This window comes from Oncorhynchus nerka, linkage group LG20, assembly GCF_034236695.1.
Source record: "Oncorhynchus nerka isolate Pitt River linkage group LG20, Oner_Uvic_2.0, whole genome shotgun sequence".
Lineage (NCBI taxonomy): Eukaryota > Metazoa > Chordata > Actinopteri > Salmoniformes > Salmonidae > Oncorhynchus > Oncorhynchus nerka.
Window position 1 is genome coordinate 54,410,563 of NC_088415.1, and position 25,213 is coordinate 54,435,775.

The following is a 25,213-nucleotide window of genomic DNA, read 5'->3' on the forward strand; positions in this document are numbered from 1 at the left end:
ATCTGGACAAGTATCCTGCCCCTGTTGTATTGTGTTTTAAAGACAATGGTGGGGTCATGTTAGCAGTAACTGCATTAAGTTACTGTGAAACCAAGGTAAATAAAAGCATTTTTTTTCTCAGTTCCACGCTATGAGCAGTTACTGCCTTTTTGCTTTGGTAGGGCAGTACATTCAATTCTATTAGTTATATCTCAGGACAGTTTACAGTAATGCAGGGGTACTCAAGTACTATTTGAGAAGGTTTGGTCACACACATATCCTAGGTGGCAAAGGTCAGAATGGACATTGTCATTTATTGGTGTAGTAACAAATCCCCACATCACAACCCAAACTGCCCACTGGGCAACACACTGGTTGAATCAATTCAATTACATTGAACCAACGTGGAATAGACGTTGAATTGACATCTGTGCCCAGTGGGTTTTCAAACTGTTCATACCCCTGTTGGTTGGCGGAGAGACAATGTTGCCGTTTTAAAGCTAATCTCCTGCAATTCTACACATTTTGCCATGTCTACGTGCGTTCATATCGTACCATGGATCGAAGCCAGACTGACGGTCCATATTGACACGGGTCTGGATCCGGAACGCGGTCCACCTGTAGAGTATTGCTGCGGTAATGGGTTCATGAGGGCCTTGAGTTTTCCTGACCAATTGGCTTGACCAAAACGACTTCAGTTCCTAGCTATAGTCTACAACTTGAGCCTGAGTTTTTCCTGGTCAAGTCTTGTGGTCAGCAAAAAACTCTGTGTCCTATTCATGTTTTGTCTGGCCAGACTGTGATGTCACACTGTGAGCAGACAGAGTGTGACTTCCTCATCATCCAAGGTCCATTAATTAGCAGGTCAGTTGCACGGCAACTAAAAACAGCCACAGGAAGTCTCTCCTGGAGAGATCGAAGGACTGGGAAAATAGAGAGGAAGCTAAATAAAGGGACTGCAAGAAATGTAGGCTCCATTAGAGAAGGAAGAGTATGTTTTCATCTGTTCATCATCAAATTGGAAATTAGGTGAAGAGAGAGATGAGAGATGGATGATGAACGAGGGGCTGGGAGAGGAAGTGGTCTTTGCTAAGACTTGTGAATAAAGTGAGTCATTTAGCAGAAAGGAAAGAAACTGTCTCCAGTTACACAGAGAAAGAGAGAGAGAGGAAGAAGAAGAGAGAGAGAGGGAGTTGTGGGGAGGAATATGCTGAGGTTGTTTTTCATTCTGCAGAATTAGCCGGGAGAAGAGAATGTGCACGCATACACACACAAACACACACGCACAAATGCCTGCACACACGTCTGACAAGTTAACAAGGCATGAAGGACAAAACACATACTGTGTTTTAAGTGTTTTATATCCTCCATGTCTTGCTAACTTGTCAGAGTTGCGTGCACATTCTCTTCTCTCAGCTAATTCTGCAGTTAGTATAGCAAGACACAGGCATAAACTGAACACACACAATGGAAATACCCCCTCCAATCCCCCATCCTGTTGTCCTGCTGAGTGTCTGGCAGTTCAGATGCAGTCGGAATTCCAGATGTCGTAACTTAACCCTCCCTCCCCCCTCCCAAGCGGAGTGAGCCTCGTGACTCTCTCCCCAGTCCAAAACTCAACTCCACAACATACTGTAGCAGATGGAAAGGCTGGTCAGCCTAAATCGTTTTAACACAATAGGAAAATACAGTACATCATCAATGTAATTGCGCCATTCTTTAATCATAAGAATATCTTATGTTAACTAGTCATCTCCTCTGTCTTCCTGCCCTCTCCCATGCACCTCAGCTGTTTGTCAAAGGCCCATTAGCTGAGAGGAAACGCCTTAGCCTGTTGATTTGAACCTGCTTCATTGGCTTATATAACACACATATAGCACGCGCACACACACACACGCACGCACACACGCACGCAAACACACATACACGCACGCACGCACGCGCGCACGCACGCACGCACGCACACACACACACACACACACACACACACACACACACACACACACACACACAATAGCCAACATGTTTTTCTGCTGTGAATGCCAAAGGGTTTACACAATCCTCTTCATTCCTGGTTTCACTTAATCCTTGGACACAGCCTTTATTTTCCAACCCAGTTTCAGGCCTGCCAGTTTCCAAGCACCAATGGAGCTTTTGGGGAGCAAGAACCCTGGAGGTAAAGGAAGAGTGAGTATGGGACCAGTTGCGGTCTGATAATAAGGTGGATAAGGAAGTGCTATGTGGACAGTTTGTTAAGAGGTCATTGGTGAATGCAATACCAAGGTGATATTGAGCTTCAGTTTTTGACTTGCATTTGTTTTTACAATGTTGTTTGTTAAAGTGCCTCTGAGTGTGTGAGTGTGCGTGCACGTGACTGACCACTTAGCTCTGAAAACCAAAATAAATAACAGATATAGCTCGAACTTTTCAAAACATTTTATTTGAAAGAAAAGTGTAAAAGTGAAAAAGACAGGCACAATCTTATTCAAATAGTTCCGATAGTTATCATTATTATCATAAAAATTAATATAATTATTATTGTTTTTACTACTAGTAAACCCTCTCATCCCTGAAAAAAAAAACAGCACCATGAATTGAGAACTGTAAACAAGTGCATTGACAAAAAGGAGTCATTTCCATATCTTCAATTTATTGCATTGAGACGGAAAAACAATCAAGTTTCAAAAATAATATCCCCATCCCATTCACTTTCCCCCAAAATGAATATAAAATTAAGGCCACTTTCAAAATGTAGTTCCCTGTCCAGCAGGACATTTAATGACAATGTACACAAACACATTCTATACATGGAGAACAACAATAACAATAGTAATAGACATAATAATAATGACAACATCCTTGATAATAATCATCATAATAATCATTAAAACACTGCATGACATAAAGGAATATTAATGACACAGACAAATTGCTCAGCTTTCAAATTAGTGTTAAATATGCTTCAAAGGGACACTGTAGGTGTATAATTTGACATTTCTTATGTTCAATACTGGCTCTCTGAAATATCGAGATATCAAATTGTGGTAAGGATGGACTGGGGGCACGCATTGACTGCAGCACTTTGTGTGTTTCATTGAGTGTTTAGTGAATAGACTTATCTGATATATACCCCCTCTCTTTAGACAGTTCATAGTTCATGTGATAGAACTGAGATATAGGAGACAACGCTAAAAGGCTTTGACAGAATCTAGCGTCATGTACTATCATGGAGCAGAACATCCACATGACATGAAATTATGCTGATTGCATTCTTTAACACAGTCGACACTAAATATGGGCAGATGGAGGCACTGGACATAGTCATGTTCAAAGCTGAAATTCGCAGGGACACAAACACTGACGACACCCACTAAAAAATAGGACATTTAAAAAGGCTAAACAAACAGCGAAGAGCTGGAGTCAACAACCACAGAGAGAACGAGAGAGAAAGGAGGGAAGAGAAGAGGGGACAGAAATGGCAGAAAAGAGAGGGAGAGGAAGAGGAAAATGAATCTCCTCCATGTTTAAGTTGGTAGTGGTAGGAATATTTTAGCTATAGCTAACAAGTATATCTTGGCTCTGGCTAACCCTCATTCAAGGTCCACAGACTTCTCTTTTTATCTCCACTGGTATTACTCTCTATTTGCTCTCTTCTCTCCCCTACAGCCCCTCTCAACTCATCAACCTCCTCTCTCTCTCCTCTCCCTCTCCTCCCCTCTACACCTTGTCCAGTAGGGAGCGTTGGCAGTACAGAAGACGGCGTGGGGTGCCGTACCTGCGGAAGAACAGCAGTGCCCCCAGAGTGAGGATCACACACACCAACAGCATGAGGGGAACCACCACTGCCGCCGCACCCGCCCCTCCGCCAGATCCTCCTTCCTCTTCCACCTCGATGATGATTACTTCTGTCTCATCTCTATCCTCCTCTCTATCTTCCCGGTCATGTCCTCCACCCCCCCTTCCTCCGTCGGTCTTGGGGTCCTCCTCTGGACAGCCCATCCAGTCTTTAAGAGCAGACTTGGGGAATCCAGGCTCAACACGAAGCTTCTGGTTGTTGAACTTCCAATACTTATTGGCTTTGTAGAAGTAGGTGTGCCCTGAGAGCCAAAAACAGTGGGGAGGTAAAGATGTAAAATAAGAAATACAAAGTTGGGATAACTTTATCCATTGAGAAAACACACACACAAAAAAACACATTTGTTTTCTTTAGATTAGGACATAAAAAAAAGACTCACACTGCACGCTTGCATGCACCCATACACAGACACAAAAACACACGGGACGGTTACCTTGGTCTCTGCTCATGAAGCCAGCTTTAATATTGTCTGGGACGCCCTGCCACACATTGATTGGTTTGGGGTATTCAGGGTCCACAGAGCGTGAGTCCTCATTGTAACGATAGTACCTAACATGGGGAGAGACAGACATGTTTCAGTTTAACATGAGTGCATCTGCATATCTCCAAACCTCTGGTATGTGCTGACACACACCTACAGGTCTATTGTTCATCCAAAGATGTGGCTGCTCAGCTGGTGTGGTCTGAGTTATGAGATGTAAGCTTGGTGGGCCAGTGAAAGACAAAGCCTCCCAGAGACAGAATTCCGTTCTAGTTCTTTTAGCGAAGCCTCTTAATTAACTGAGTTCAGCAGGATAACCAATGTGCAATAGTGCAAAGTATAATAATGTGCAAAGTATAATAGTATAATTCATGACAGAGAAATACGATGTCCCCTTTCAGTCAGTCAACTTCAGTACAACATACTATGGGGAGTCGCATGCTCGCGACTTCGGTTGACGGATCCACAATCACACCCGACAATGAAATCCATGCCTCGTGTGCCCCACGCAGAGCTCCTGGATGATATCCGTGTTACGGTCTACTTCATTCTGCATGTGTCCCGGAGCACCGTTCTAGCGCCCGGGAAGAGAATGGGAGCTACTGTGGAGGCACAGTGTCATCTTTGGCTGACGTTCTCGCAGGTGCCGGAGAGGGACAGACAGATGTACCTCAATGAGCTGATTTCTCCTACAGGGTTGTTCGGTTCGGCCCTAGAGGATATGCAGGCCCGGTTCGAGGTCAAAAAGAAGCAGGAAGAGGCGTTGCACGTTTTTCTCCCTTGGAGGTTCATTCGGGATGCCGGAGGGGGAACCTTCCGGAAGGCTGGCAGGCGGAGCTCCTTCAGCTAAGCAGGCTGTGCCGGGGGCCGAGCCCAGCACCAGGTCAGACCGTTCTGGTTCCCAGGCACAATGCCAGTCTGCCTGACACAAGCGTCACCCCACTTCCAGAGGCGAGGTAAGAGATGGTCCTGCTGGAAGGTGACAGCCCCCATGCACCTAGCTTGGGGATGGCACGAGATCGTCCTCACTTACCAGCCTCCCCAAAAACCTGTGGTCACAACAGTACCACTAAGTGGCACTGCCAATTTGGGTACGTCACGGATGGACGAAGCCTCGAACCCAGAGTGGACCGGACTTCAGGCAAATGTTTGCACCTAAACACATTTTTTCAACCATTGTTTTTGGGTTTCAAGGGTGTTGTGTATTCCACATGTGAGTTCAATAAAACAGGTCCCTCCACATTCAGACACAAGGTTGTCAAGAGTGGTGGAGATAGAAAAAAGATATATATTTCTCCAAGTCCATGAGGCCTCAGATGACGCTTTATGGGAGACTCGCTGCCTCCTCTGACTAATGGCGCTCATGCGCAGTGTCGCCCTGGGTAATGCTAACAATGATGTCGGGGTACAGGCTATAACTCATTGTACGCCCCCCCACATGACTGTAGATTCTTCAACCAAATTTGCAAGAGTGAGACTACCCATGTTATATCTCGTTTCCCTCCTTCAGGGAACAATAGTTAATATCATAATGTTACGTTTTCAACATTCTTTGGTTTAGTGTTTTTACATTTCCACTCCACTCAGTCATGTCATGTTGATGTATTCAAACACACAGAGACATTCAGATGTAAAGAGACTTACTTGTTTCCCCTGAAGAAGTATGTCTTGCCGGTGGGGGTGTAGAAGAGGGCGGCATCTATTTTGTCTTTGGGTAGACCACTGCCCATCTCCTTTAGAGACTTGGGATAACCATCCTCCAGAATAGATTCCTTGAAAACCCAGTGCCTGTCTCCTACACAGAGAGAGATAGAATCTGAATGAGTGGGTTTCCTCAGTAAGAATTACAATGTCTTCTATATGTCTATATATCTTCTTCATGGATACTCTTACTGACAGATGTGGCTGCTTCACGTGATGTATTGTTGTCTCTACCTTCTTGCCTTTGTGCTGTTGTCTGTGCCCAAAAATGTTTGTACCATGCTTTGTGCTTCTACCATGCTGTGCTGCTGCCATGTTGTGTTGCTACCGTGCTCTTGTCATGTAGTGTTGCTATCATGCTGTGTTGTCGTGTGTCGCTGCCATGGTATTTTGATGCCTTAGGTCTCTCTTTATGTAGTGTTGTGGTGATGTGGGTTTTGATCACGATGTGGGTTTTGTCCTATATATAGATGTTTTAAATCCCAGCCCCCGTCCCCGCAGGAGGCCTTTTGCCTTTTGGTAGGCTGTCATTGTAAATAAGATTTTGTTCTTAACTGACATGCCTAGTTAAATAAATGTTCAAATAAAAGTCTATAGAATAGTATTATGCAGGGGTGGTAATAGAGTAAAGAGTAAGGACAGATTTACCCTTGAAAAATACAAAGTTCCCATCATCCCTTTCATAAGCAGCATTGATGTTTGATGGCAGGCCCCTCCAGAAATGGCCTATTGGCATTGGGTATCCGTCCAGAACTGCGTTGTTACGGACTCTCCAGAACCACTTATCCTAGAGGAGAGAGAGACATGGATAATACCTGTACAAACTAAATATATATATATATATACAGTACCAGTAAAAAGTTTGGAAAGGGTTTTTCTTCATTTGTACTATTTTCTACATTGTAGAATAATAGTGAGACATCACAACTATGAAATAACACATATGAATCACGTAGTAACCAAAAAAAGTGTTAAACAAATCTAAATATATTTTATATTCTTCAAAGATGCCACCATTTGCCTTGATGACAGCTTTGCACACTCTTGGCATTCTCTCAACTAGCTTCACCTGGAATGCTTTTCCAACAGTCTTGAAGGAGTTCCCACATATGCTGAGCACTTGTTGACTGCTTTTCTTTCACTCTGGATTCCCACGCACCCCAAACCATCTCAATTGGGTTGAGGTCGGGTGATTGTGGAGGCCAGGTCATCTGATGCAGCACTCCATCTCTCTCCTTCTTGGTCAAATAGCCCTTACACAGCCTGGATGTGTGTTGGGTGATTGACTTGTCGAAAAACAAATGATAGTCCCACTAAACGCGAACTAGATGGGATGGCGTATCGCTGCAGAATTCTGTGGTAGCCATGCTGGTTAAGTGTGCCTTGAATTCTAAATAAATCACAGACAGAGTCACCAGCAAAGCACCATCACACCTCCTCCTCCATGTTTAATGGTGGGAACCACACATGCAAAGATCATCCGTTCACCTACTCTGCATCTCACAAAGATACAGTGGTTGGAACCAAAAATCTCAAATTTGAACTCTTCAGACCAAAGGACAGATTTCCACTGGTCTAATGTCCATTGCTCATGTTTCTTGGCCCAAGCAAGTCTCGTCTTCTTGTTGGTGTCCTTTAGTAGTGGTTTCTTTGCAGCAAATCGACCATGAAGGCCTGATTCATGCAGTCCCCTTTGAACAGTTGATGTTGAGATGTGTCTATTACTTGAACTCTGTGAAGCATTTATTTGGGCTACAATTTCTGAGGCTGGTAACTTCACAGTCTCCTCTGTATAGTTGTTGAGATGTCTTGCTTGAACTCTGAAGCATTTGTTTGGGCTGCAATCTGAGGTGCTGTTAACTCTAATGATCTTATCCTCTGCAGCAGAGGGAACTCTGGGTCTTCATTTCTTGTGGCAGTTCTCATAAGAGCCAGTTTCATCATAGCGCTTGATGGTTTTTGCGACTGCACTTGAAGAAACTTTGAAAGTTCTTGAAATGTTCTGCATTGACTGACCTTCATGTCTTAAAGTAATGATGGACTGTCGTTTCTCTTTGCTTATTTGAGCTGTTCTTGTCATAATATGGACTTGGTCTTTTAACAAATTGGACTATCTTCTGTATACCACCCGTACCTTGTCACAACACAACTGATTGGGTCAAACACATTCAGAAGGAAAGAAATTCACATCAGTTAATTGAAATGCATTCCAGGTGACTACCTCATGACGCTGGTTGAGAGAATGTCAAGAGTGTGCAAAGCTGCCAAGGCAAAGGGTGGCTATTTGAAGAATCTCAAATATAAAATATATGAAGATTTGTTAAACACTTTTTTGGTTACTACATGATGTTATTTCATAGTTTTGATGTCTTCACTATTATTATACAATGTATAAAATATCAAAAATCAAGAAAAACCCTGGAATGAGTAGGTGTGTCCAAACTTTTGACTGGTACTGTATATTTAGGCAATAAGGCCAGAGGGGGTGTGGTATATGAACGATATACCACAGCTAAGGGTTGCCTGGAGCCCTTAGCCATGGTATATATCCCATGTACCATAAACCTCCGAGGTGCCTTATTGTAATTATAAACTGCTTACCAACGTAATTAGAACAGTAAAAATAAATGTTTTGTCATACCCGTGGTATACAGTCTGATATACCCCGGCTGTCAGTCAATCATCATTCAGGGCTCGAACCACCCAGTTTATAAATATACATACAACGACAAAGCTCATTTCAGCTATACATATCTGTAATGAAGTACCTTGAAGACAAATATTTCTCCTCGGAGGATGGCGATGGTGTCAAAGTGTCCCTCACAGATGTCAGGGCCAAAGCGAGGGTTGTATGGGGTGTGAGTGGGTTTGGGTGGGTGGTGAGGGGAGCGTGGGCTAGGTGGGGGAGGGCGGGGGCCACCACCTGATCTACCCCCTGCACGGTAGAGGGAGAGAGTAATACATGTAATCCTCTACTACTATCAATACCTAGGCCCTTCATTTTTTTTCTCGGGATCTGACTCAAATGAACTTTGCGCCCTAGTTATAGCCTAGATACAGTATAACAACTAACAGTAATTATAATGAATTTTCTCTTAGCCTGTGCTCACCATAGATTTGCTGTATTCCCCTGAGGTCATCTTCAGGCAGCTGGAAGTTCTCTGTCTCCATCCACTGGTAGAATGGAGCCATGATGGCAGAGGGGTCGTTGGAGTGCTCCAGACCCAGGGCATGACCCAACTCATGTACCGACACCAGGAACACGTCATTACCTAAGACCAACAGAACTATGTCATCACCATCACATTAAATTGTCCCATTAAATTCAAGCTTGTTATAACAGTGGTATATGTGTGCATGTATAGCAAAAGCACTATTCAAATTGAACTGGCTGGGTTCTTCTAAAGCATTGACAAGATATCCCTGTGGTAAATAGCAGGCCTCTATCTCACCATCAAAACGAAAAGAAAAAAACCTGTATATTATGCATTTTCCCCGCACAAACACGCCCTGGGGATAAGTTCAAAACACACACGTCGGGGCCTGCTGATGATGTGTTTTTGTGGCCTGCCGCTCACAACCGCCCGGGGAGCATGGCAACTCCCAACAGATTGAATCTGACATCCCGCCAGTGAATTTCCCATCACAACATTCCTCTCCCTCTTCCAAACACTCGAGGTCACTCACCTGACAGATCACTGTTGCCGACCGTCCAAGGCTCTGCAGAGTCAAAGTGTGTGTCTCCCCCTATGCCGTTACCGGGGAAGTAGGCATGTGCCAAGAAACCCCCCTCGCCGTCAAAGGGACTGGAGTCGCCATGGAAACCCTCACCGAAGAAGAGCATGATGTCGGCAAAGTCCTCCACCTTGTCCCGTATGTGACTGTAGGGGATCTCCCGGAATCGTAGAGGGGTCACACTCTCCCACACCTTGAAGGCTTTCCTGATAGCGTCATGGGTCTCATACTCCCCCACCTTAGGGGTGTAGTTCTGTATACTAAGAGGGAGAGAGGGAGCCTCGTTAGAGAGAGAAGAGCACAGTTTGTGACAGAAAAATATAGAAATGAAGTGAGTAAAGAGAAAGATGGGGAAAACAGTGATTCATTTTACCACATAATAAATCACTGGGAAATTTCAGAAAATCTGGCTAAGATTAGTATGACTTTACATGACTTCACCATATGCGTTGTGGCTGTTCTTTTCATTGTTACCCTACAGTTGGACGGATAACTGACCAGAAGGTGAGATCAGTTGGAGGGATAACTTACCAGAAGATGAGATCAGTTGGAGGGATAACTTACCAGAAGGTGAGATCAGTTGGAGGGATAACTTACCAGAAGATGAGATCAGTTGGAGGGATAACTTACCAGAAGGTGAGATCAGTTGGAGGGATAACTTACCAGAAGGTGAGATCAGTTGGAGGGATAACTTACCAGAAGGTGAGATCAGTTGGAGGGATAACTTACCAGAAGGTGAGATCAGTCTGAGGGATAACTTACCAGAAGGTGAGATCAGTCTGAGGGATAACTTACCAGAAGGTGAGATCAGTCTTATCCCATTTCAGGCCCTGGATAGCGTAGCGCTTCCTTCTCAGGTTACTCTTCAGCTCAGTCCCGAACTTGTCTGGAACTCCACAGCGTGGCCGCTTCATTGCCCTGGCAAACACAAGTCAGGAACTAGTCACACAAACCGGCATTTGTTTACAATAACCCTGAATCAGTGATTTCACACAAGTAAGGCGATGTGTTTTTAACGGCCAATTTATAAGCTCCTGGTCCTACAAACAGGGTAGTATGGTCCTGAACTTGCAACAGTTGTTTAGCGTGAGAGGCACTCACTCTACAGTTTTGGGGTCAATGGAGCCGGTGATGGTCAGGCCGTAGAACCTCTGCATGGCTGCGATGGCCGTGGTGATGGAGTGAGGGGAACGGGCAGCGTGTGTCCGCAGGTCACCTGGGGGCAGGTAGCCATACTGCTGCAGCCACACCTAAAACATGGAACAGGAAGAGGCTGTAATGTTAAAATGTCCTGAATGGATGAAGAATGAATACACCACAGATAAGTCAGAAATACTATATCCAGGCCTCCCGGGTGGCGCAGTGGTTAAGGGCACTGTACTGCAGCGACCCTGGGTTTGTGCCCAGGCTCTGCCATAACCGGCCGCGACCGGGAGGTCCGTGGGGCGACGCACAATTGGCACCCCCACAGCATGATGCTGCCACCCCCGTGCTTCACGGTTGGGATGGTGTTCTTCGGCTTGTCAAGCCTCCCCCTTTTTCCTCCAAACATAAAGATGGTCATTATGGCCAAACAGTTCTATTTTTGTTTCATCAGACCAGAGGACATTTCTCCAAAAAGTACAATCTTTGTCCACATTGCAAACCATAGCCTGGCTTTTTTCTGGCGGTTTTGGAGCAGTGACTTCTTCCTTGCTGAGCGGCCTTTCAGGTTATGCCGATATAGGACTCATTTTACTGTGGATATAGATACTTTTGAACCTGTTTCCTCCAGCATCTTCACAAGGTCTTTTGCTGTTGTTCTGGGATTGATTTGCACTTCTCGCACCAAAGTACGTTCATCTCTAAGAGACAGAACACGTCTCCTTCCTCAGCGATATGATGGCTGCGTGGTCCCATGGTGTTTATTCTTGCGTACTATTGTTTGTACAGATGAACGTGGTACCTTCAGGCATTTGGAAATTTCTCCCGAGGTTGAACCAGACTTGTGGAGGTCTACCATTTTTGTTCTGAGTACTTTTTTGTTCTAACTTCAAACTGAGTTTGAAGTTAGGCCTACATACATCCACAGGTACACCTCCAATAGACTCCAATGATGTCAGTCCTTGACAATCTTTTTGGCCTTCCTGTGACATCGGGTGGTGTAGGTGTCCTGGAGGGTAGGTAGTTTGCCCCCGGTGATGCGTTGTGCAGACCTCACTACCCTCTGGAGAGCCTTACGGTTGTGGGCAGATCAAGCGGTGATACAGCCCGACAGGATGCTCTCGATTGTGCATCTGTAAAAGTTTGTGAGTGTTTTTGGTGACAAGCCAAATTTCTTCAGTCTCCTGAAGTTGAAGCGCTGCTGCACCTTCTTCACCACGCTGTCTGTGTGGGTGGACCATTTCAGTTTGTCCGTGATGTGTACGCCGAGGAACTTAAAACTTTCCACCTTCTCCACTACTGTCCCGTCAATGTGAATAGGGAGGTGCTCCCTCTGCTGTTTACTGAAGTCCACGATCATCTCCTTTGTTTTGTTGTGTCATGCACAAAGTAGATGTCCTAACCGACTTGCCAAAACTTCAGTTTGTTAACAAGAAATTTGTGGAGTGGTTGTTAAACGAGTTTTAATGACTCAAACCTAAGTGTATGTAAACTTCCGACTTCAACTGAATCTTCCAATTTATGTTTTCATGTTTTGGCTTGCGTGAGAAGCACAAGGTCCACAGACAGGCAATGGCCATTCCAATGAGTAACTATAAAAGTATTCAAACATAAACAGTACTCTTCAGTGGCTGTGTCCAGATGGATGAAACCAAGGCCAATTTGACTGAAGCTGACACACTGAAACCAAACCAGGACAAAATGGCACCATACAAAGACAGCTCAGATTTCACTCAAGCCCTTGTAGGGAAAAGCCCAAATCTTGGTAGACAAAACTTAACAGTGAAACTAAAAACATTCTGTAGGTAAAATTTGAACCTACATCACTATAGATCTAGACTGGCCTCGGGGTCGGATGATTACAGTATATATTTGACCTTGCATATCCCTGGAAGCTCATCAAACTCTGGTGCCTCCCTCTCTTTATCTGTGGCAGATCCAGTGGCTGGGTTCCAAACCTCTCTCATACATTTTCTTTCTACCCCCCCCCCCCCCCCCAAAAAAAAAACTGGAGTTGGAAATAACATTGTGGCTAATGTGAAGTAGGTAAACCCGAGACCCACCTATCTGATATTCTCTACTGAACACACCCTGACTTGAACCTTGTCAATAAGCTAGGAATAAGTGAGCACACACCCAGGGAGTGTTTTTCACAACTTTAAAATATGGATTGTTTGGCTGCATGTTTGACCTGCAACTATTCAGCTCTTTTGTTGCCTTAACAGTGTCAGTGTATTGTGAAACAGCACAGTCAGTCAGTCATTTTACTGAGAACGTCTCTGTGATCCCATATGAACCAAAGTCAAAACCCCTCCCCCCATTCCCGTCTTTCTGTCGTCTTCTCTCCACTCCTCCTCCCACTCTTTTATCTTACGGAAAACCCAGAGGCCTGAGGGTAAATAATTGTGAACAACCACACCCAGTGCACAGTCAGTACATCGTTAGTGTACAGTTACTGCCTGGTAGGTTATTGTGCATGTTCCAGGAACATAATGAATATATGAACAAAAAACAACACTTTTAATTAACTAGTAATTATGTCATTTCGGCATTTTCTTTGTATCAAAATGTACTCCAGTTATATGTCAGCAGTTTCATTATACTGTGTGTGTGTGTGGGGGAAACTCACTCTATTACAGTATTGTAAATCCGTATGAAGGAGTGAGGGGGAGAGAGGTCGATGAGCATCATGAAAGAGAGGGGGGTGGCAAAGTGTGTAATTAATGGGTTATGATGGTTTAAATATAATGGAGGTGGGAGGACATGTCTGGAGGAAGAGTTTGTTTCAGGACAAGTTTCAATTCTATGCATGGTATAAGGCCACAGCAGCTCTTTCTCAGGCCACTATACCTTTTGTTCGTCTTTCATCTGGGTCTTCCATAGTGTATGTCGTTAGGCTGTATTTAAAATGGATGTACGTGCAAAAAGAGCCAATCAGTAACACTGAACACCTCTTTCAACCATAAGCCTAGTGAGTCCCACTCCTCCCATATATGGTCCCATTGGTGGGTCCATTAAAAAAAAAAACGTCTTTCAAGTGTTTTTCACTACTTCTGACTGTAGCAGTTTTGATCACCGAAGCCTAAAGAGTGGGCAGTTATAGTGGTCCCTTTCTTTACTTTAGTTGAGTGAGTCAGACCTAGTATGTAGACTTTTACACAAACAAAGTAGCACACTAATAGGCCTACACATTTTAGAGGTAAGGATGTTCCCTGGCCTTAAAAAATGAGAGTTCGTAGGATGTGCGTGCGTGCGCGTGCACTCGCGCCCCTGCATAGAAATAGAGAAAGATGACTGAATTACATTTCAAAGGAGAAGAAAAAACTAAGTCAGTTGCTCCGTTTGCTCTGTGCCAATGGAAATAAAACTCTGGTCGACAGTGAAGGCGCTTTACAGGGAATATGTCTCAGTGCTCCAGATTACTGATCAACTTAGTGTGCCCCAACACACAAACGTAACAGCTGATCATGAGAAAAAAGGCTCATAGCTCATAGCTAAATACACAATATACTGGCACAATGATCTGGCCCATACGAAACACTTGGTTTAGGAGCGACTGAACACACTATTACAAATCAGAACACACACACACATCATCAGAGTCATTAATCATAAATGTGTGTGTCTGGGTGGTGTTGCAACATTATGTGGATGTTATTGATAAGCCTCCCTGACCTCTGACTATTCTCTACCTAAGTGTGTATGGAATTGCCATCGGCTGTCTAAGCAAACTGTCCTCTAGCCAGCCAACGTCAACAAGATTGAGCAACAGATGAAGTCAAATCTGAAAAACATCCCAATGACGCCAAAGTCCTTTCAGCATTAGCCAATCTGTTTGCATCTCTGTACTTCGTCAAAACAGAGAATGCTCTGCTCAAAAGCAAAAACAAGAAAATGGAGGAGATGGTCAAAGTTGAATCTCCTTCATTATCATATCATTACCAACAATTGGGTCCAGAGTTTTTTTTTAATGAATAGATGACTTGACCTATCATAAGGTTATAACTAAGATCCTGAGTATTTCCTGTTCAGGTCATATGGTCAGGAAACTTGGTCCCTGGGATGTAGGCTGGTGGCCATGTTTGTACCCAGCAGCCCTGCTTGCGGAAGTGTACTATGCATTTGTGACCTATGACTAAACATCCTGTCCCACTGGGTATAGCCTAATTGCACCATTCATAAACCTAAACTGTCGTGTTCCCAAATTGCATTATCACAATTACTTATGTTCTCTTCCTTCTTGTGGGTATGACCTCCTTACCTCTAATTCTCTCTCTCCTTCCTGTTGCTTTCCATCATTTCCCACTTATTCACATTTCCATCAGACTGGTTCCCTCTTTGTACTGGCTGACCCTCCGCCTTCCTCCACCTTCCTGTGCCATTCGCTTTGTGTATTGTCAGGCTGCAGGCGTATTGCCACAGTGAGACCAATACAAGGTGTTGTCAAGCAAAGAGGAAATCCTCTGCCCACTTTCTCGCTTTCCCGAGGCCACAATATATGACACACCTACCTTCCATGCTCTGTCTGGCACTATGGTCTTTAAACAGCTAATTGGCTATTACACAGACCTGCAGATCTTGATTTACTGTTATTTTAGGGTATTATCTCTCTCTCTCAATACTAGTGAGCGTACTGGTGCAAAGATTATGGCCAAACCTCACTCAAATTACCAGTAGTATTATATTTGGTTTGTTGGTGAGTTACCCCAAATGTAGAACAGAAACAGTGAAAAGCTGTCAATTGGAACTGCGTTGTTAAACTATAGCGTTCCAAAAGTCTGATGGCACTGGCGCCCAAATAACATATGGCCCATATCCGTGGACATCTTAGGTCATACCGGTAGGCTGTATACCAGACTAGCTCAATTGCCAATTTTTCAGCCTCTGTGTATCACAGAAACACTTTAAATTAATAACACACACATGTTTATAATATCGCTATGGGTGAAATTTATTTTAAAAAAATATCTGTCCAAACATACAAAAACGTCTATTCTGAAACATACATTTTGACTATAAATGTGCGGCCAGCTCTAGGATGAGTCTTGGTGGTTCTAAACTTCTTACATTTAAGAATGATGGAGGCCACTGTATTCTTGGGGACCTTCAATGCTGCAGAAATGTTTTGGTACCTGTCATCACATCTGTGCCTCGACACAATCCAGTCTCGGAGCTCTATGGACAATTCCTTTGACCTCATGGCTTGGTTTTGGCTCTGACATGCACTGTCAACTGTGGGACCTTATAGACAGGTGTGTGCCTTTCCAAATCATGTCCAATCATTTGAATTTACCACAGGTGGACTCCAATCAAGTTGTAGAAACATCTCAAAGATGATCAATGGGAACAGGATGCACCTGAGCTCAATTTCGAGTTTCATGGCAAAGAGTCTGAATACTTAGGTAAATAAGGTATTTCTGAGTTTTTTAAATATAAAAAATATTTTAAAAAAAAAGTTTTTTATTTAGTCATTATGGGGATTGTGTGTAGATTGATGAGGATTTTTATTTTATTGAATCAATTTTAGAATAAGGGTGTAACGTAACAAAATGTGGAAAAGGGGAAGGGGTCTGAATACTTTCCGAACGCACTGTAGGCAGTCAACGTTCAAATTCATCCCAAAGGTGTTCAATGGCGTTGAGGTCAGGGCTCTGTACAGGCCAGTCAAGTTCTTCCACACCAATCTCGACAAACCATTTCTGTATGGACCTCACTTTTTGCACGGGGGAATTGTCGTACTGAAAAAGGAAAGGGCCTTCCCCAAACTGTTGCCACAAAGTTGGAAGCACAGAATCATCTAGAATGTCATTGTATGCTGTAGCGGTAAGATTTCCCTTCACTGAAAATAAGGGACTTAGCCCTGTTGGAATCGGCTAATAGCCCGAACCATGAAAAACAGCCCCAGACCAATATTCCTCCTCCACCAAACTTTACAGTTGGCACTATGCATTCGGGCAGGTAGTGTTTTCCGGGCATCCACCAAACCCATATTCATCTGTTGTACTGCCAGATGGTGAAGTGTGATTCATCACTCCTGAGAACCCGTTTCCACTGCTCCAGAGTCAAATGGCGGTGAGCTTTACACCACTCCAGCTGACGCTTGGCATTGTGCATGGTGATTTCATGAAGCTCCCAACGAACAGTTCTTGTGCTGACATTGATTCCAGAAGCAGTTTGGAACTTGGTATTGAATGTTGCAACCAAGGACAGACGATTTTTACACGCCACGCGCTTCAGCACTCGGCAGTCCCGTTCTGTGAGCTTGTGTGGCCTACCACTTTGGGAGCCGTTGTTGCTTCTAGACTTTTCCACTTCACATTAAGAGCACTTGCAGTTGACCGGGGCAGCTCTAGCAGGCCAGAAATGTTAAGAACTGACTTTTTGGAAAGGTGGCATCCTATGGCGGTGTCACATTGAAAGTCACTGAGCTCTTCAGTAAGGCCATTCAGTTTTGTGACAAAGTAGGCGTGGTATACAGATGATAGCACTATTTAGTAAAAGACCAAGTCCATATTATGGCAAGAACAACTCAAATAAGCAAAGAGAAACGATGGTTCATCGTTTCTTTAAGACATGAAGGTCAGTCAATGCAGAACATTTCAAGAACTTTCAAAGTATCTTCAAGTGCAGTCGCAAAAACCATCAAGTGCTGTGATGAAACTGGCTCTTATGAGGACCGCCAAAGGAAAGGAAGACCCAGAGTTACCTCTGCTGCAGAGGATAAGTTCATTAGTTACCAGCCTCAGAAATTGCAGCCCAAATAAATGCTTCACAGAGTTCAAGTAACAGACACATCTCAACATGAATTGTTCAGAGGAGACTATGTGAATCAGGCCTCCATGGTCGAATTGCTGCAAAGAAACCACTACTAAAGGATACCAATAAGAAGAAGAGACTTGCTTGGGCCAAGAAATATGAGCAATGGACATTAGACCAGTGGAAATCTGTCCTTTGGTCTGAAGAGTCCAAATTTGAGATTTTTGGTTCGAACCGCCGTGTCTTTGTGAGACGCAGAATAGGTGAACAGATGATCTCTGCATGTGTGGTTCCCACCATGAAGCAAGGAGGAGGAGGTGTGATAGTGTGGGGGTGCTTTGCTGGCGACACTGTCTGTGATTTATTTAGAATTCAAGGCACAGTTAACCAGCATGGCTACCACAGCATTCTGCAGCGACACGCCATCTCATCTGGTATGTGCTTAGTGGGACTATCATTTGTTTTTCAACGGGACCATGACCCACATCACACCGCCAGGCTTTGTAAGGGCTATTTGACCAAGAAGGAGAGTGATGCATCAGATGACATGGCATCCACAATCACCCGATCTCAAACCAATTAAGATGGTTTGGGATGAGTTGGACCGCAGAGTGAAGGAAAATCAGCCAACATGTGCTCAGCATATGTGGGAACTCCTTCAAGACTGTTGGAAAAGCATTCATCATGAAGCTGGTTGAGAGAATGCCAAGAGTGTGCAAAGCTGTCATCAAGACAAATGGTGGCCACTTTGAAGAGTCTAAAATTACTACTACATGATTCCATGTGTTATTTCATAGTTTTGATGTCTTCGCTATTATTTTACAATGTAGAAAATAGTAAAAAATTATGAAAAATCCTTGAATGAGTAGGTGTGTCCAAACTTTTGACTGGTACTGTATAGTGTATATGCTTATTTTGCGGAATGTAAACCATTTGACTGTTACAAAAATAAGTGTTAATGGACGACAGACTGTCTCTTTGCAATCATTAACAATTTGGCACTTTAAAGCTTTGCACTTTTAAGGTTAACAGTAGGGCCTATTGCTTTATATCAGGTAAGAGCATCACAATGCATAGTTTCAGAGGATATTGCCCCTCTAACTATTCAAAAAATTGATTGCTGTGTTCAAATGGGCAGCAGGTAGCTTATCGATTAGAGCGTTGTGCTAGTAATCTGAAAGGTTGCAAGTTCAATTCCGGGAGGTGAAAAATATGTTGATGTGCCCTTGAGCAAGGCACATAACCCCAATTGCTCCAGGGTAGCCGTTAACTCTGATGAATCCGGCAATAAGTCAATAATCCCTGTTATTTCTCTTCGAGTGACCCCCCAAGAGTTGTGTGCGGCGCCTTGCACGCTCAGGTCCCATGCCAGCATGAGCAACAGCAGTCGGGCATTCCCTCTATCCGGAGTGCCATTCCTCGACCATGACACCCGCAAAGTAAAGAAAGGCCCGGGTAGTAAAGGCCCGGTTTAAAAATATATATAATTGTTTAAAGAGCCATTTTCATTGATGAAAGCTGCGCATTCTTTACTTGCTTCTAAAGTAAAAAACTGATTTATCTGTCTAAATGGCAAACTCGTTGACTGACATGATTGTTACGTGGAATGGAACAGGGAATCCCAAAAGCAGACTCAGACAAGAAGAAAGGAATGAAGTAACGAAGCTACTTATTGAAACACAGGGGGAAGATGGAGTGCAGGCCAGGGAAAGCTCGGGCGGGTTGCAGGAAACCAGGTACGGAGGCTGAGGCTGGAGTGAGAGTGGTTGGGACAGGGTAAGCAGGTCTGGAGTGGAATCCAAGGGAGCAGTAGAGTGGGGGAGTCAAGAGCGGAGTAGCAGGATGAGGAGACGTGGGACTGGAGACAGGGACCAGAGTCAGAGCGGGCAAAACTGTAGCGGAGAGGAAAACCGTGTCAGGCAAGGAAAACAGGATCTAAATAGTAACAAACGGCTAGAAACATAGACTGACTGAGCAGAGATTACGATCTGGCAGTGTGGAAGTGGCAGGACTGAGTATTTGTAGAGGTCTTAATTATGGAACAGGTTGCAGCTGGTGGGGATGTGCTCTGACTCCAGCACACCTGTCTCCACCCACACAATCACACACACACAGAGAGATAGGGAGAGTGGGAGAGCACTGGGGGAGTTGCGGCGGGTCAAATAGACACAGGATGAGCAGTAGAGGGTGTGGCAGGAGCAGATGTAACAATTATCAGAGCTTCAGTTCCCTCTGAGAGACCTAACAGCCTACTTTCTGCTAAATTGACAGTCTAATCTAGGTCAGGGAGGGGCAACTTTGATGGAGGTGGGGGCCACAAAAAATCTGAACTCATCATGAGGGGCCGCAGTGACTTACGGGTCTGCATACCCACATCCATACCCCACACGCAGTCTGAGTCGGCCCTAGCCTTTTTTGGGGCCCTAAGCAACATTTAGTTCTGGTTCAGGTATGTTAATCCCCGTTTCTTTCCTTTTGCAGAATCAGCGCAATGAATACACCCCTGTTCACATACAGTTCACTTTCATAGCAGCCACATTCAAACAGCTTGTTGTATGTGTAATTCCTTCTAGCATATATCTACGCGCTCTCCTCCTCTCACTTTTCCCCTTTGCTTTTGGACTTCATTGCACAACGCATCAGCTGTCTGTGACAACTCAAAAAAGCATTTCCAAGCCAAACCTTCATATATAATGAGCACTAAGCGCTACACACAGCCTACATTGTTGTCATGTCGTAGTCAACATAGTTACTAGAACTAACGTGTTAGTAAACCCACTACAATCATGCAGTACAGTGTAGTCAGCAGTTACACCGGTGGGCCCCGGTGGCAGTACATTTATAAAACCAAAAGCTTACCTTGCCTTGGAAGAGTTCCAGTGTTGAATAGCCATAGTCAGCTAGCTAACATAGCATCCCTCTCTATTTGAGCCAGGTGTTTGAGTAGGCGAAACTAGCTAGCTTCATTCGATGCTAGCTAAGTAACTGACAGTGAGAAAAATATACACTACGAAATATAGATAGCTCTCTTTCTCTCTCCTGCTTCTCCAGAAATGTTGGAATAAATTCATTTATTCAGAAATGTTCAACTATTGTCTTTCTCTCTCTTTGAGTCAGCTACTCACCACATTTTATACACTTCAGTGCTAGCTAGCTGTAGCTTATGCTTTCAGTACTAGATTCATTCTCTGACCCTTTGATTTGGTGGACAACATATCAGTTCATGCTGCAAAATCTCTGATAGGTTGGAGGACATCCTCCGGACGTTGTCATAATTACTGTGTAAGTCTATGGAAGGGGGTGAGAACCATGAGCCTCCTAGGCTTTGTATTGAAGTCAACGGACCCAGAGGATGACAGAAGCTAGCTGTCTTCCGACTACACCATGGTGCTACCCTACAGAGTGCTGCTGAGGCTACTAGACCTTCATTGCAAAACAATGTTTTAATCAATTATTTGGTGACGTGAATATATATTTAGTATAGTTTTATTTAAAAGCACTGGCCGCTAGACTAATTTACCATTCTGAAACATTTCAGCTGACATGGGCTAATTGAGTGACTGTCATTGACTGATATAAGAGAAAAACAGCTGATGCACAATCACATTTCAAAATTGCACCTTGTGTATTCTACTATTCCCGACTGAGTTTCAATTTTTTTTATTTGGAAAAAGTCAGTTTCCCATCCCTGGTGTAGATAAATTATTCTTTCCATTTGCACAGCTGGAAATGCAATTCAGGCCCCTTACAGTATGCTCAGATTACAGTTCAGGCGCCAGCAGTCAGATTAAAAACATCAAAAGGACATTTGACATCTACAGTGATGTTGTCAGAGCTTCATGTGACATGATTTAGCTGACTGTTTTCATAAATGATAGATGTCTGTCAGTAGGAGTATGGGGTGCGTTGGGGTTTAACATGGTGGTGAATTCCTGTAGTCGAAACAAAGGAACTTCATATCTCTCTGGCTCGGGATACTGACCGCTGGTGAGTCCTCCTCCACTGCTGACCATCAGACTATCATCTCTTCAGACACAGCCCTTCTCTCTGTAAAACTCCCTTCCCCCAGTTCAACCCTAACTCAGGACAGATGTCAACAATTATATTTCCGCATGTCTTTGAAGTTGGGTCCTACCCGCAACTCTAAATCCCCTATCCTTTCAGAAAGTGCCTCTGTACCTGACCACAATACAGAGACCATGTTATTTCTCCCCATTTGCCTTCTTCTCTTTTTCTTTTATTTTGCCTCCTCAGCATTTCTAAATGTTGTCATGTGAGCCATCCTCATTGTGGTCTGCGTCCTTTAGCTGAGGTCAGATCCATCCCACATCCCCCCAGTTCTACTGACAGTCTGACACCCCAGACCTGGGAAATTATTTCCTTGCTTTTTGGGGTACAACTTTTTAACCCTAAAAGCGCCAACAAGGGTACATTTCTGAATCCATGAGGTCAGAAATGTAACAAATTCAAAAACTCGTTACCAACCAAAAACCCCAATTTACCATGATTTCTGTGTTAATATGGAGGAATTCAAAATGATCTATTGTGTATACTAGTGGGGTGTGGCTAAGCTGGCTAAGATGAACATGTGAACTCAATTGAAAAACGTTGTGATAAAAGCACCAGATTTGGCACAAAGGTCGATGTATGTACCCCGGAAAGATATAGGCATGGAGCCACCCCAGATTTGGCACAAAGGTCGATGTATGTACCCCGAAAAGATATAGGCATGGAGCCACCCCAGATTTGGCCCCTGGGGAACATGGCAGCCACTATATAACAACAATAAGTCTTAAATGTAAATACATATTTAGCTTCCAGTCAATGTCTCTATATCAAGTGGAGAGTCTGATGTTTCAGATGCAGTTGGAACTGAGTTGATAGACTATACCGTTCCAAAAGTCTGATGGCCTATCGTTCATATAGGTTTGACATCTTAGGTCATACCATTAGGCTATAAAAGTGAAATAAAAATAAATGTAAAAAACATATTTAAAAAATATCAGATTAGCTCAATTCCAATTTCTCAGCTCTGGGTAGGACAGAAACACAACACTTTAAATGAATAATACACAAATGTTTATACAAATTGCCTATGGGTGAAATTGATCAAAATATCTGTTCAAAACGTCTATTTTGAATCGTCAATTTGGACTATAAATGTGTAAACAGTTTAAAATATATGCTTATTTTGCGGAATTTAAACCATTTACTTAATCAAATGAAAAGTCTTACTGCTTGACAGACCGTGTCTCTCTCTGCAATCATTACCAATTTGTCTCTTTTAAGATAAGAATAAGTTATTTGCGCTTTTGAGGTTAACAGTAGGGCCCATTGCTATATATCAGGTTAAAACATCACAATGCATATATATATATTTTTTTACATAGTTATTGCCAAGTGGTTGGCCTAGCGTTGTGCCAGTAATCTGAAATGCTACGGGTTCGATTCCGGGAGCCGACACGGTGTAAAATATGTCGCTGTGCCCTTGAGCAAGGCACATAACCCCCATCGCTCCGGGGTAGCCGTTAACTCTGAGGAATCTGGCAACAAACTATCAATCCCTGTTATTTACTTTCGAGTGACCTCCCAAGAGCAGGCTATGACTCACTCACCTCTGGTTTTTGATACTGTGGCGCCGCTCCTTGCACGCTCAGGTCCAATGCCAACACGAGCAACAGCAATTGGGCATATGCCTCTACACGGAGTGCCATTCCTCGACCACGACACCGGCAAAAACGACCAAATAGGCTCTGTTTTCCCTGTATCACTTTTCCTTGATTCTTGAAGTAGCTACACCGGTTGGAAGAACGCTTCCAAATTCAAAATTATGGATCAAAAATATAATTATTTAAACAGCAATTTGCGTTGGATGAAAGCCGGACATTCTTTACTTGTTCTAAAATCAAAACCAGATGTATTTGTAAACATAAACTGAGGAGTAACTTGATTAAAGAGCTGCGAGAGGTTGCATCAATAATTTGGCAACGTTTTTAACAGCTCACATTCCACAATAATTATAAACGACAACCTTGTTTCTCTTTGTCGCCGTCTCAGCGTTTTAGGCCTATATATTTATTTGCAGCTTCCCCTAAATGTTTCTTGTGTCGGGATGGTCAGGATGTTTTGATTCTTCTTTCTTCACCCCCTCTCTCTCTGCCACACAGCAACTGCTAGTTTGACAGTCCCGCGAGGCCTTTGCTAGAAAATAGTAAAACCTCCCCCTTCAACATTGGCCCTTCCCTTCTGCTTTTGTGCTCAGTCAGCCTCTGTAACCTCTGAGTAATTACATGATAAAGGAGTTATTGCGAGTTAATAAGCATATCACCAACACTGTCTACAGTCACACATCAGGTCTTTCCATACAAGTATCAATACATGAGATAAATGTTTATGTATTTCAAGTATTATGCAAATAGGTATATCAATGAATACGACTCACATTCTTTCTGAAATGGTCGTCGGTAGCATGGTCTGGGGACATGCTCAAATGTTCTGTGATAGAAGATCGTTGCTCCCAGATAAATGACACAGTTCTCATCAGGCAAGTCATACGCAATGGTAGGTAGTATGGGCCGTTGATATTTGTTAAGGAATGAGGGTAGAGGGGTCACCTCAGCCTCACCCTCATTGGGGTCGAAACAACCAGATGCATCCGGGTTTCAGGAGAAATGGAAAGAGAGCCTCTGCAACAAGAGTTCCGCTTTTGGACGTTAAAAAGATTCCCCAGTGATGTTGTATACATATTAGCTAGTAGTTCTGAAAGTAGCATTCACAAGTCAAAAGTGGTCCCCGAAAATTGAAAACTACGTCACATATATTCAGATGTGTGCACCACGTCATTGCTCTTTCTCTCTCTCTCTCTGCTCTGTGTGCATTTTGCTAGCTGTTACTCAAATGGTGAGGGGCTGTACCTCCTCGACTGGAACTAGAATTGTGTGGGAGGAAAATGTAGGGAAAATGTCGCTGCACAGATTCCAATAAATAGTCGCTTTCAAACTAGGGATTTCGTAGCTAATTGAGGTAAAACAGAAATGCTCATAGATTATGCATGTATGAACTACATATTGACACATCCAGCCCAAAGCGAGAGGTTTAAAAAATACTTACTAGTTGCCAAAGTTCCAGAGCATGTCTGTAGCCGTTTACACTTGTACCTGTATACGGCTTGATAATCGTAGATTTGGGCACTAACAAGCACCTAAATTGGAAGTGGCTGTTCAGTAATATGCTATACATGATGTCAGAGCTCTGGCTCTGCGCTTCAAAGTGTTGTATGTGTTTTGACTGACAGATGTTCTGCACTTGAGCATTGCTCATACCCTGGATTGTTCTGAACTAAATGAGCCTATGTTTGTTTCTTGAAAAGAACATTCGCAGCAGCAGACGCTCCTGACTCCTTTCTATGCGTGCCACATTTTTATAACTTAGCTAGTCATGTCGGCAATAGAACAAGCTTTCAAATCATGTCCACCTTTATAATGGTCTGTTTTTGGATTGCGTCAACAACAACAGTTATCGTGTGATGGCGGGGATGCAGGGTTGTGCTCACAACAAAACAT

At 43.6% G+C, this 25,213-nt stretch overlaps 1 protein-coding gene across 1 annotated transcript; it reads right to left on the reverse strand.

The window, feature by feature from the left end:
* Positions 1–2,400: 2,400 nt before the first annotated feature.
* mmp14b (matrix metallopeptidase 14b (membrane-inserted)) lies at positions 2,401–23,840 on the reverse strand. Its single transcript, XM_029623064.2, has 10 exons — positions 23,267–23,840; positions 10,854–11,002; positions 10,548–10,670; positions 9,705–10,012; positions 9,128–9,289; positions 8,786–8,952; positions 6,666–6,804; positions 5,961–6,111; positions 4,269–4,384; positions 2,401–4,076 (listed from the first exon to the last, which is right to left on the reverse strand). Exons 1-10 carry the CDS (start codon positions 23,363–23,365, stop codon positions 3,697–3,699), a joined length of 1,794 nt encoding a protein of 597 aa, XP_029478924.2. The 5' UTR covers positions 23,366–23,840; the 3' UTR covers positions 2,401–3,696.
* Positions 23,841–25,213: the final 1,373 nt, after the last annotated feature.